The sequence below is a fragment of the Callithrix jacchus genome, chromosome 4, assembly GCF_049354715.1.
Source record: "Callithrix jacchus isolate 240 chromosome 4, calJac240_pri, whole genome shotgun sequence".
NCBI lineage: Eukaryota > Metazoa > Chordata > Mammalia > Primates > Cebidae > Callithrix > Callithrix jacchus.
Window position 1 is genome coordinate 123820245 of NC_133505.1, and position 12669 is coordinate 123832913.

The following is a 12669-nucleotide window of genomic DNA, read 5'->3' on the forward strand; positions in this document are numbered from 1 at the left end:
TAAATTTGGCATGTGAGGGTAAGCATATAGCATTTCTTTCTTATTCTATCACATCTTCAGAATGTGGAACTTGGAACAGAGAGTAATTGGATCCTTTATACCAAAAGGGCAATGCTTAGTTGTGTCATGATCATCTGACACAGCTTTAGCAGTGTATTAGTCCATTTTCATGCTGCTAATAAAGATATACATACCCAAGACTGTGCAATTTACAAAAGAAAGGTTTAATTGGCCTTACAGTTCCATGTGGCTGGGGAAGCCTCAAATCATGGCGGAAGGCAAAGGGCACATCTCATATGATGGCAGACAAGAGAAAAGAGCTTGTGCAGGGAACTCCTTTTTTATAAACATCAGATCTCATGAGATTTATTCACTGTCATGGGAACAGTGACCTTCTGTGATTTAATTACCTTCCATTGGTCCCTCCCACAACATGTGGGAATTCAAGATGAGATTTGGGTGGGGACACTCAAACCATATCATTCCGACCCTGGCCCCTCCCAAGTCTCATGTCCTCACATTTTAAAACCGATTATGCCTTCCCAACAGTCCCCCAAAGTCTGAACTCAGTTTAGCATTAATTCAAAAGTCCACAGTCCAAAGTTGCATCTGAGACAAGGCAAGTCCCTTCTGCCTAAGATTCTGTAAAACCAAAAGCAAGTTAGTTACTTCCTAGATGCAGTGGGGTTACTGGCATTGGGTAAATACAGCCATTCCAAATGGGAGTAATTAGCCAAAACAAAGAAGCTACAGGCCCCATGCAAGTCTGAAATCCAGTGGGGCAGTCAAATCTTAAAGGTCCAAAATGATCTCCTTTGAATCCATGTCTCACATCCAGGTCATGCCGATGCAAGAGGTGAGTTCCCATGGTCTTGAGCAGCTCTGCCCCTGTGGCTTTGCAGGGTATAGCCCCTCTCCCTGCTGGCATTGAGTGTCTGCAGCTTTTCCAGGTGCATGTTGCAAATTGTCAATGGACCTACCATTCTGGGGTCTGGTGGCCCCCTTCTCACAGCTCCACTAGCTGGTACCCCAGGGACTCTGTGTAGGGGGGCTCCATCCCCACATTTCCCTCCTGTACTGCCCAAGCAGAGGTGTTCCATGAGGGCCCTGCCCCTGCAGCAAACTTCAACCCTGGGCATCCAGGCATTTTTCATACATCTTCTGAAATCTAGGTGGAGGTTCCCAAACCCCACTTCTTGACTTCTGTGCAGGCTCAACACCATGTGGAAGGTGCCAAGGCTTGGGGTTTGCACCCTCCAAAGTCACGGCCCAAGTTCTACATTGGCCCCTTCCAGCCATAGCTGGAGCAGCTGGGATGCAGGAAACCAAGTCCCTAGGCTGCATACATCATGGGGACCTTCAGCCTCACCCGGGAAACCACTTTTTCCTCCTAGGCCTCTGGGCCTGTGTTGGGAGAGGTTGCTTTGAAGACCTCTGACATGCCCTGGGGACATTTTCCCCATTGTCTTGGGGATTAACATTCGGCTCTTCGTTACTTATGCAAATGTATGCAGCCGGCTTGAATTTCTCCTCAGAAAATGGGATTTTCTTTTTTATCATATTGTCAGACTGCAAATTTTCTGAACTTTTATGCTCTGCTTCCCTTATAAAACTGAATGCCTTTAACCGCACCCACATCACATTGTGAATGCTTTACTGCTTAGAATTTTTTTCCACCAGATATCTTAAATCATCTCTCTCAATTTCAAAGTTATGTAGATCTCTAGGGCAGGGGCAAAATGCCACCAGTCTCGTTGCTAAAACATAACAAGAGTCACCTTTGCTCCAGTTCCCAACAAGTTCCTCATCTTCATCTGAGACCACCTCAGCCTGGACTTTATTATCCGTATCACTATCAGCATTTTGGGCAAAGCAATTCAACAAGACTCTAGGAAGTTCCAAACTCTTTCACGTTTTCCTGTCTTTTTCTGAGCCCTCCAAACTGTTCCAGCCTCTGCCTGTTACCTAGTTCCAAAGTCACTTACACATTTTCAGATATCTTTTCAGCAGTGCCTCACTCTACTGGTACCAACTTACTGTATTAGTCTGATAAAGACATACCTGAGACTGGGCAATTTACAAAAGAAAGATTTAATTAGACTTAAAATTACACATAGCTGGGGAAGCATCAAATCATGTTGGAGGGCAAAAGGCACATCTCACATGGCAGTAGACAAGGGAAAAGAGCTTGTGCAGGGGAATTGATTTTTTTAAAAACCATTGGCTCTCATGTTACTGTTTCACTATCATGAGAACATCATGGGAAAGACCTTCCCCCATAATTCACTTACTTCCCACCAGGTCCCTCCACAACACATGGGAGTTCAAGATGAAATTTGGGTGGGAACAAAGAAAACCATATCAAGCAGTTTTGTCTCTATTGGCTCTGGTTAGTATAACCCAGTTTTGTCCATATTGACTTGGAGCAGTCTTTTTCTTTTATTCTTTCTCCTTATTTAACCTGATTGTTACTGTTGCTGTTGACTGTTTCCATACTATTTTGAGAGAAGTTAATAAATAATACTTCTCTTCAAAATTTGCTTACTAATACCTATTTCATAGAGATTATCTTGCATATGTTACTTTCAAGATGACAGTTTAAAAGCTTAACTTTACTTTGAGTAGTCTTAGGAAGAGTTTTTGTTATTTTAATTTCCAAATCTAATTTTGCCCTTTGAAAGTTCATTGAGTTCCCTATTGCTTTTCAAGCAACTTATTCTGGAAACAATGTTATACCCTTAATTGTATAATTTGTACTATAGTATTTCAAAAGCTTTTGTATACATTTTGCAAATTACAGTGAATTTTGGGGGTTAACCAGAAGTTACTGTAAAAGAAATATCAATGTGTATGCTGCATGTGAATAAGATTCTTACCATGCATTGCAAAGTCTTTTAATTTTTGTACTTCCCTGAAAAAAAATGATGTTTTAGTTTCTTTGAGCAATGTAGGAGGCCCCTAGAATAACTTTTTTGTAATAAAATTTTCTTAACTACCTAATGTGTTTGACCTTTGTCTTCTTTTTATAAAAAACAAAATCTATCTCTTGGATTGCTCACAGTTAACCAGTTCCACCTTATTGCTTGTGATTGCTTGTCTAGAGTAAGCCCCTTTCCCTCTTAGCTTAGGAGATATACAAGTTCACATCAGTCAGAAATTATCAGTCTGAGCGTCAAGTGAAATTTCAGTTGGTAAAGATTATAACCATACATATGTATTGTCTAGTAAACTTGGCCTTTAAAGGAAAAAAATGCCATATACCAATCATTTGTGCTGGTCTAAAACTGGAAATGTGCCATAAGTATGCTTTGTTTTTAGGTCCATTCTGTGGAAGTATGACTGTTCCCAAAGAACTCTTGCTGAACACAAGTGAAGTAACCGTCCGCTTTGAGAGTGGATCCCACATTTCTGGCCGGGGTTTTTTGCTGACCTATGCGAGCAGCGACCATCCAGGTATAACAGAAAACTCAGCACAAATCTTAAATTGTATCTGTCTAAGAGCTCCTCTTGCTACTTATCACCATCCCTGGACATAATTATGGTCCTAGATGCAGAATTAAGATATGAAGGAGAAGGAGGAGCACTGTATCTTTATAAATGATTTAGGTCTGAACTGAATCATGTTGTAGCACAGGGGTATTCAATCTTTCGGCTTCCCTGGGCCACATTAGAAGAAGAATTGTCTTGGGCCACACATAAAATACACTAACGATAGCTAAAAAAAAAAAAATTGCAAAAATATTTTATAACTATATTTTAAGAAACTTTAGGAATTTGTGTTGGGCTGCATCCATGGCCATCCTGGGCTGCATGTGGCCCAAGGGGCATGTGTTAGACAAGCTTATTAGCATATTGATCAGTTGACTTACATGGGGTAGGATTCATCTCATTTTTCCTAAAATCCTTGGATAGCGCACCTTTGTGTTCCCCTCCTGACCCTTTTAAGTCCTGGATATTCTCTCGAGCCCTCTCCCAACCTCCTTCCTAGCTCAGGGGCAAGCCTTTGCACCAGGGAGGCCCTTCCCAACACACACCAGTGCACCACCATGGGAGGCATGCATAGTGTGTACAAGATGAAGAAGTCAGTGTCACATAGTGCAATAACCGTAAAGCTGAAACTTGTATGGGAGAGAAGGGAAGGGAAACATGAACACTGATGAGAGAGAAGCATAGGCTGCTGCCCTGGGCTTTTCTGTTTCAGAGTAATACTGTGCAGCCCACACCCAGTCTGCTTATGGTCATGGAGGTTTCTGCTCACAGTCTTCTCTGGCAGAAAAGCTCTGGGAATGAGGTGTGCCATTCATTTTCCTCTTAGCCAATCAGCTCTGACCAATCACAGCAGGTGCCTGCATGGTCAGTGTTTATCATATGCTGCTCCCAAAGAACTATTACAGTAAGGAATATTTTGGAAACCATACTACGTTGATCTAAATGCATCAAGATCCACTGTGTCTTAGCCTCACCTCAGCCTCTGTTGCTGAATATTAGTTTCGTTCTGTAAATTACTCTAGAGAGTACCTTCTTTCTTAAAATGCTTGATTCTGGTTGATGAAAGCTTGTATGCTGTAGGCTTTCTTGGTAAACATTTACTTCTCTGTCACTGAATACCACTGGCTAAATTGTTGAATTAAAATGTGGGAACCTTCTCTATGAACTATGTTGGGCTTTTGAAATTATTTTTTCCTGTCAGGGGACATTATACACATAGTCTTTGTAGGCATGTAGTGGATAGCAAATAACAAGTGTTGTTGTTTTTTTCTGTTGAATATAGATTCTGCTATCATTTGCTAGATAATAATGTTGGAAAACCATCATTGGTGGCAGAAAAAAAGAAGTGAAAGGAACTCATTAAATACTGGAGACAGTGATTCTCAGTATTTATTTTTTAAAGGAAAATTCTGATAACTACATAGTGAATAAATGCTTTTTAAAAACTCTCTTTTATTTTAAAAGAAAGCTTTGCAGCACGAGTGACCTAGTTTCCATTCTGTTAATTGCAATTATCTTTATTTATGACAGATTTAATAACATGTTTGGAACGAGCTAGCCATTATTTGAAGACAGAATACAGGTAAATATAGGTATCCTAACTGTTGCAGTCATATATTGCTGAACATTTTGTTTTCCTTCACATTAAACCAGATATGTTTGTACTTAAAGTTCTTTTAACCATTCATGTTGTAACTAATGAGGAATATTTGAAATAGTTTCTTATATAGCAGGAAGTCAGCAAACATTTTCTGTCAAAGGGTAGATAGTAAATATTTCAGGTTTTCCAGGCCATACAATCTCTGTTGCATTTATTCATATGATCTCTGTTGCTGTTGTAGCAAAAAAAAAAGCAGCCATAGACAATGTATACACTAACAGATATGCTGTGTTTCAATAAAACTTTATTTACAAAAACATCAGTAGGGTGGATTTGGCCCACAGGCCATAGTTTGCTGACCCCTGAGTTCCACCATAGGCCCAATGAATCATTACCACATCTAGACTGTATTTTTTTCTTGGTCAGTATCTGGGAGTAACTTTTAAAATTCTTTCATTTGGGAGGAGGTGCATTTTATCTTTATCACTAGAGAAAAACCTACTGCAAATAAGGAGATGAAAAATTTCAACCCAGCTTTACTTTAACTGGAAACACTAGTTAGCCACTTTGAATTACATTTCTTCATCTATCAAGTAAAACAATCTAAAGCAGAATTTCTTAGCCTCAGCAGTATTGATATTTTGGGTCAGATAATTCTTTATAGTGCAGGGCTGTCCTGTGCATTGTTAAATATTTAGCAGCATCCCTGGCCTGTCTCCCTGGCATCTATCCTAGCTGTCAGTTGTAATAACCAAGAATGTCTCTAGACATTGCCAAATGTCTCATGGTGGACAGAATTTCCCCCGGTGGAGAACCACTGGTCTAGAAATCATTGTCAACAACACTAGCCAAAACTATGACTTTTTATTTTGAGACAGGGTCTCGCTCTGTTGCCCAGGCTGGAGTGCAATGGTACAATCATAGCTCACTATAGTCTCAAACTCCAGGGCTCAAAGTGTACGCCTGCCTCAGCTTCCCAAATAGCTGGGACAACAGGTTTGCACCATCATACCTGGCTAATTTTTAATTTTTTTGTAGAAATGGGTGTCTTTCTATGTTGTCCAAGCTGATCTCTAACATCTGGACTCGGCCTCCCAAAGTGCTGGGATTACAAGTGTGAATCATGGCACCCAACTGTGACGCTTTAGAGTGCTTTCCTAGTGCCCGGTATACCTCTCTGCACTTAGCACAAAATAAGTAGCTCTTGTGAACGTTTCAACACGTCTGCAAGGAAGGTTGTTACATCCTAAAAACTGAGGTGCAAACAAATTAAGACTTGCTGAGGGCTACACACCTCATAAGCGCAGCCAGGGAGTCAGGCTTAAGAGCCCATGGTCCTATCTTAGACATTTGGACATTCTAATGAATGAATTATTTTATGTACAGAAACAACTCTAGGGTTAACCAATATTAAGTCTAATAGGGGGAAAAAATGAAAATGAGCAATAATTAAATGTTGCTTATAAAGTAATGTTCTTCCAATATATACATATGCCAGTATTATCTATTCTAGCTATACCTCTACAGTCCCAGTTGGTGATAAGAGTCTCTGGGCATCAAATGGTCATTTCCTGTTCTCCTAAAGAAAGGGAATATATCTAAGCTTACAGAGTGGCATTATGGTACCAGATCAGCTCAGCTTTAGCTCAGCCATTTTGTAGCGTTTAGATTAACGATAAGGCATAGTGACTAATACAGGTCCACAAGCCCTCATCCATAATTCTGAAGTATAGAAAGCTTTGAAAGCCTTTGTAACACATTTGGTGATGATTCTTGATTAATGTGACCTTAAATTCGTTTGACTGCAAAATTAGACTAATATGAGACTATTTAATCTTTATGTGTATTATTTAATATGACCATGCATTTGACACATGTATTTTAATGTTTTTTTATTAATGTGTGCAGACCCCACTGGGGTCTTACATCATATACACTATTAGAATGGTTTTGCTTTTCTAGAATCCAAGAAATTCTGAATTCTGAAATATAGCTGGTTCTAAGGGAATTGGCTCTAGGGAATTGTGAACCTGTAATGGAAATTCTCCTTATTTTTAATTCTCAATTCCTTGAGTACTACTGCAATGCAGGGACTCAAAAAGGTCAATGAGAAAAAAATATGGAATATTTATTTGGATAGTTTTGATAATTATTACATATATAATTTGCCAAGTTGGCAAGAGGACACTGAGAAGAAATGAAATAAAAACAACTTCTATTCTGGAGTCTGTTTGGGCTGGTACACTCTTTTTAAACAAACCAAGTAAACATTATGTAAAGTGGTGTGTATATATAGAAGTAAGAGCACATGGCATTCATCTTCAAAGCTGACAACATTCTTATAATTCCTTGACTTTCTTTTTGCATGTTTTTTATAGATGTTTATAGCTGTCTTCATATCCTGCTGATAAGTTGACACTTGAAGGGAATAGAGATGAAGAAACAATCTAAGAGAGACTATATGCAATATCAGGGTCCCATTGCTCGCTAGGTAGTGCCAATGCTTGGGTCATTCTGCTCTTAGCCCTGACACCCTTGAGCTGCACCACATGCTGTGACATGTTTCTGGAAAGTTTCTTTAAAAATGACTGTTAAGTAAATGGAATCCTAATTTGTTTGGGAAGGGATGGAGTTTTGCTCTTGTTGCCCAGGATGGAGTGCAGTGGCAGGGTGTTTGGCTCACTGCAAACTCCGCTTCCCAGGTTCCAGTGATTCTCCTGCCTCAGCCTCTAGGGTAGCTGGGACTACAGGCATGTACCACCACACCCAGTTAATTTTTTTATTTTTAGTAGAGACTGGTTTCACCATGTTGGCCAGTCTGGTCTCGAACTTCTGTCCTCCGGTTATCCACCCACCTGGGCCTCCCAAAGTGCTGGGATTATAGGTGTGAGCCACCGCCCCTGGTCTTGGAATCCTAATTTTAAAGTATATGCTGTTTTTTCTAATGGCAAAAGTATTTTATAATTAACGTAGACCACACTGTCTAATATAGTAGCCACTAGCCTTAGGTAGCTAATGAGCACTTGAACTGTGGTGAGTGCAAATTGTTGTGTGTTGTATAAAATGCACCCCAGATTTTGGAGGTTAAATATGAAAAAGAAGAGAAAATATCTTATTGGTATTTATTTCTGTTTATTACATGTAGGAGTGATAAAATTTGAACATGTTGGATTAAATAGAATATATTATTAATTTTGCCTGTTTTTACTTTTTGAAAATGTGACTTTTAGAATATTTAAATTTGTATATGTGACTGCCATTATATTTCTATCAGATAGTTCCATTAATATAATGGAAATATTACAGTATATATAACATGGAAAGTGAAAGTTCCTCACAATTCTACTCCTGGAGAAAATCTAGGGATATTCTTCCTTGTCTTTTTTATCCATAGAAAACATAAATGGTTACATATTTTAAATGCTTCTTATAGAAACAAGATTGTACTATAAGGTTTAGAGATGTTCCTGTTTGTGAAAAATATTTATTGGATGTCTTAGACTCAAGTAAAATGCATTAGGGAAGCTCATTGTTTAATAGACTTTATGGTGAATCCTTATATAAAACAAACAATTACTGTGTAAAAGTTGCCTTTAGATGAACATTGTAGATCAATCTGTATCTTCACAAATCAGGTTTCTAAGTTGTCATTAAAGCAAGATAGTATATGGAGGGCAGAAAATACTTTAAAAATTTAAGTATAGTTTAGTATTTTTTACTTATGTAATTTAATATAAATTTTTTTATTTTTCTTTTTCCAGCAAATTCTGCCCAGCTGGTTGTAAAGACATAGCAGGAGACATTTCTGGGAATATGGTAGATGGATATAGAGATGTAAGTAATGGAGAGTAGTAGCAGAGAATGAATTAAAAGGAGGAAGTATGTATACTTACTCCTTAAAGTGTATATTACGTTTTATATATACACCACTTTACTCCAAATTAATTTACTCTGCCTAAATTAATTACTGAGTAAAGTCAAATGAGATATAAAACTCCGGATAGATGCATGAGTCTCTCTTCTCTGAGAATGAATGAAATAAGTATAAAAACTAAGGTTACCCATGCTTTCATTCCTATTTCCAGCATTTCCAGTTAAGCATACTATAAATGAAATGAAAAACAAACTTTTCACCATCTGAAAGTATTATTCCATCCACTTTTTGTAAGGGGTTATAGATTTGCATTCTTTCTGTTATGGTTTATTTCTTTGACAGTCCAACTGGTTCCTACAATAGAGCAAAGGACATGAATATTCACATCATAAAATAGTGACATTGTATCTGGGGCCAGTGAAGCCATCTATCCTGCTCTTATTCCACTCTCCTTGCAAATCAAGTTCTTATGTCCAGTAAGACTATATCGGTTATGTAGTAATACATTGTTCCCAGAGAAAAATAAATTCCAAGGAATTCATTTTGCTAAACTGCATGTCTTATCTCCAGATACATAATCCTCCATTTGTTTCTATTTACGGATTTCTGTCCTGGAAATCTAGTATCTGATTTTTTTAAAATTTACATTGCTATTTGAAGTAGTTGGGTTTATAGCCTAGCTTTTGGGAATTGCCTTGAGTTAGAAATCTATAGCAAAAACCTATTGTTATGAAACTGTTCTTAAAGTTATTAACATGCGTTTTTATGCCTGGGGAAAAATAATCTTTATCTACTTGTTTCAGGTGATTGATAAATCCTCTGTGGTGTGGGGAAAAAGCTTTACTTTAATTTTCACTTTTGGCACATTCTGATTCTGGAAACAGCAGATTTTATTTTGCTTTTCATTCCTTTTTTTCTGTATTTTTATTTACAAGATTGACACAGGATACTCATCTGACCTATAAATTGACGCTTAAAATGATTTACACTACTTCAGTTTGAAGATTTACTTGGGACAGGCAATTCTTAAATGACTACAGGGAACTGAGAAATAAAAAAGTTGACATTTTTCCCCCCACCAATAGAAAGTTTTTATTTATTATTTTCCTGTTCTGTGCAAGAAATGTAAGAATTAATGTACAATAAGAGAAATAGCATAGTTTTTTCTTACTGTGGATGTTTATCTTACATAACCCATAAGTGCTGGCAAATAGCCAGCACTATTTGACCCACTAACTGGTTTTGCACTATTTGCTTTCAGAATGATTTTATCTGAAAGTAAATTTGTTTTGAAAGCTACCCTCTTCAAAGAACTCAGATTAGTGCCTTTTGTGTATATGTCAGTGTCATGGATGTATTAGATATTTATTGCTGCATAATAACACTACCACATACTTAGAAGCTTAAAATGGCACACATTTATTATCTTTCATTTTCTGTGGGTTAGGAAACTGGACATGGTTTAGCTGGGTTCTCTGCCTCAGGGTCTCATAAGGGTGCAACAAAGGTGTCAGCTGGGGCTGCAGTCTCATTGGAGGCTCAACTGGGGAAGGATTGTTTCTAAGCTCATGTCATGTTGATGGCATTCAGTTACTTGTGGGTTGTTGAACTGAAGGCCTGTTTCTTCCTGGATTTTGGCTGGAGGCTATCCTCAGTTCTTGCCATCTAGGCCTTCTAGCTTGGCCACTTGCATTCTCAAAGCATACAAGGGAGAGTCTTTGAGCAAAGGCATCTCCTAGCAAGATAGATTATACTCTTATGTAATGTTATCATGGGAGTGGTATCCCATCACTTTTTCCATATTATTATTGACTTAGAAGAAAATCTCAGCTCCCATTCACACTCAGGGGCATTCAGGGGGCTTCCACAAGAGGGAATACAGGGAGCAGGGATCATAGGGGTTATCTTAGAGTCTACCTCCACAGTGCCTTCATCTTGGGAAATGTGTTCAGTTGCAGCAAGTCTTTTGGGAAGAGTCTTTGCAAAACCAAAGCATATCCTGTAGATCAGGAGGACAGAATCTGTAAAATAAATACCTAGAGTTGCTGTTGAAGAAGCAGGTGCCCTGTCTCAGGGAAGAATATATTGTCTTACAGAGCTATTATAGAAAAGGCATTGGTTTATTCTGTATTGCTCCAAAAGGCAGAACTGGGATCAGTGGATAAAAGTTAGAGGGATGCCAATTTCAGCTGCATATAAGAAATAATTGAACAATGCAAAATGGGGTAGGCTGTCTTGAGACAGTGATTTCCTAGTTGCTGGAAATGTCAGGTGTAGATGTTACAACCATTTGTCAGGGATAGACTGTCTTTGTGTGGGAAGGGTGCTGTGGAGTGGAGACAGGGGTGGTCTGTCAGGAGGTATGAGCGAGGAACTTTAAAGACCTTTTTGAATTTTTGAGATTCTGTAGTTCTGTCTCCTACTGACAATTAAGGCATCCAAATTGGTATATGTTTCCAATGCCAGTGAAGGAATATGGACTTCTCTTAAAATCTGCCTCACCTGCCCCCAGAACAGTTTTTCTCTTGGCATCTTCTCCCCAGCCTGCTAACTATACCATCTGTTTTTAAGCAGAACATATCACTTAATTAATTTGTTTCAGCAATTCTCCTCTCCCAAAAATGTTCAATAAGTATTGTAAAATAGAGACAGTATACATGTAGTGTGCTGCAGTTTAGGAGGAGAAGGGGACAAACAAGACTTCTTGTACACACCCAGAAAAAAACAGTGGGAAATACATGATAATGGCAAGTGATTATCTCTGGGTAATGACAACGTGAATGATTTTTTTTTCATTGTTTCCAACATTTCTATAAAGAATGTATATTTTTGAAGAAAATATTATTGATATGCTAATTATGAGGACTGTAGCAGCACAGAAACAATTCATATGATAGAAAGAAGCATATATTTGATAATTTAACATTTTACTTTCATTCTGCCAACATTTTTAAACATGTGCTTTATTCTACCTTGCTGTTTTTTGTTCATGTTTTATTAAATGCAATCTAAAGTGTTTACTTTTATGTTACACTTCCTTTTAAAACATTGTCAACACTGTTTTAGGATAAGTTGATTTTTCCTAAAGGAAGATTTAAGAAAATTCTGGGATGATTTGATAGTTGCTTGGAAAGTTGTTTAGTCTTAGCTCACACTAAGCTGATTGGTCATTGTTTATGGCTTAGTGAACTTCAGAAATCTTTATTGTAGATAATGCCGTCCACCTGCAATTGCCTGAGCCGTGCAGGTATTCTGTTCAGCTGGCCATTGTATTCCCTTTCCTAAAGAAGTATTACGTTTACATTATTCTGCTTAAGTAAGTATATTTTGTTTAAAATAATTTACTAATTAACATAAGCTAGGTAATATGGCTTTCCAATATTTACCTTTCAGTAAGATTTAGACTTCAAAATAGCCAGAAAATAGAAGTATAAATTGTACCATGTGTTCAAAAGGGAATTTTCAAAAATCAGTTTCAATAAATGTGAATTTAAAAAATCAATACCAAAAAAGCAAAAACTTAAATAAACATCAGTTTTCTTTAAGTTGGATGGATGAAGGAGTGATTATTTTAAAGAAAATATCTCGGAAAGTGCTGGTAATTTTATCATAGTAATATGACAGTGAGATTTGATGGTTAGTCTAATGGAGATATATCCTATGGCCTGCAATTAAAAGAAATGGCAAAAACTGAAATTACTTTTGC

General features: G+C 37.8%; 1 protein-coding gene across 6 annotated transcripts in view; it reads left to right on the top strand.

Annotated features, from left to right (window-relative positions):
• DCBLD1 (discoidin, CUB and LCCL domain containing 1) overlaps window positions 1-12669 on the top strand; it is a 66206-nt gene that overhangs the window by 33142 nt on the left and 20395 nt on the right. For all 6 annotated transcript variants that reach the window (XM_035296570.3, XM_035296573.3, XM_035296572.3 and 3 more), the window contains 3 exons: window positions 3319-3453; window positions 5020-5071; window positions 8851-8923. In XM_035296570.3, coding sequence (XP_035152461.3) covers window positions 3319-3453; window positions 5020-5071; window positions 8851-8923 — 260 coding nt within the window. The remainder of the gene's footprint in view (window positions 1-3318; window positions 3454-5019; window positions 5072-8850; window positions 8924-12669) is intronic.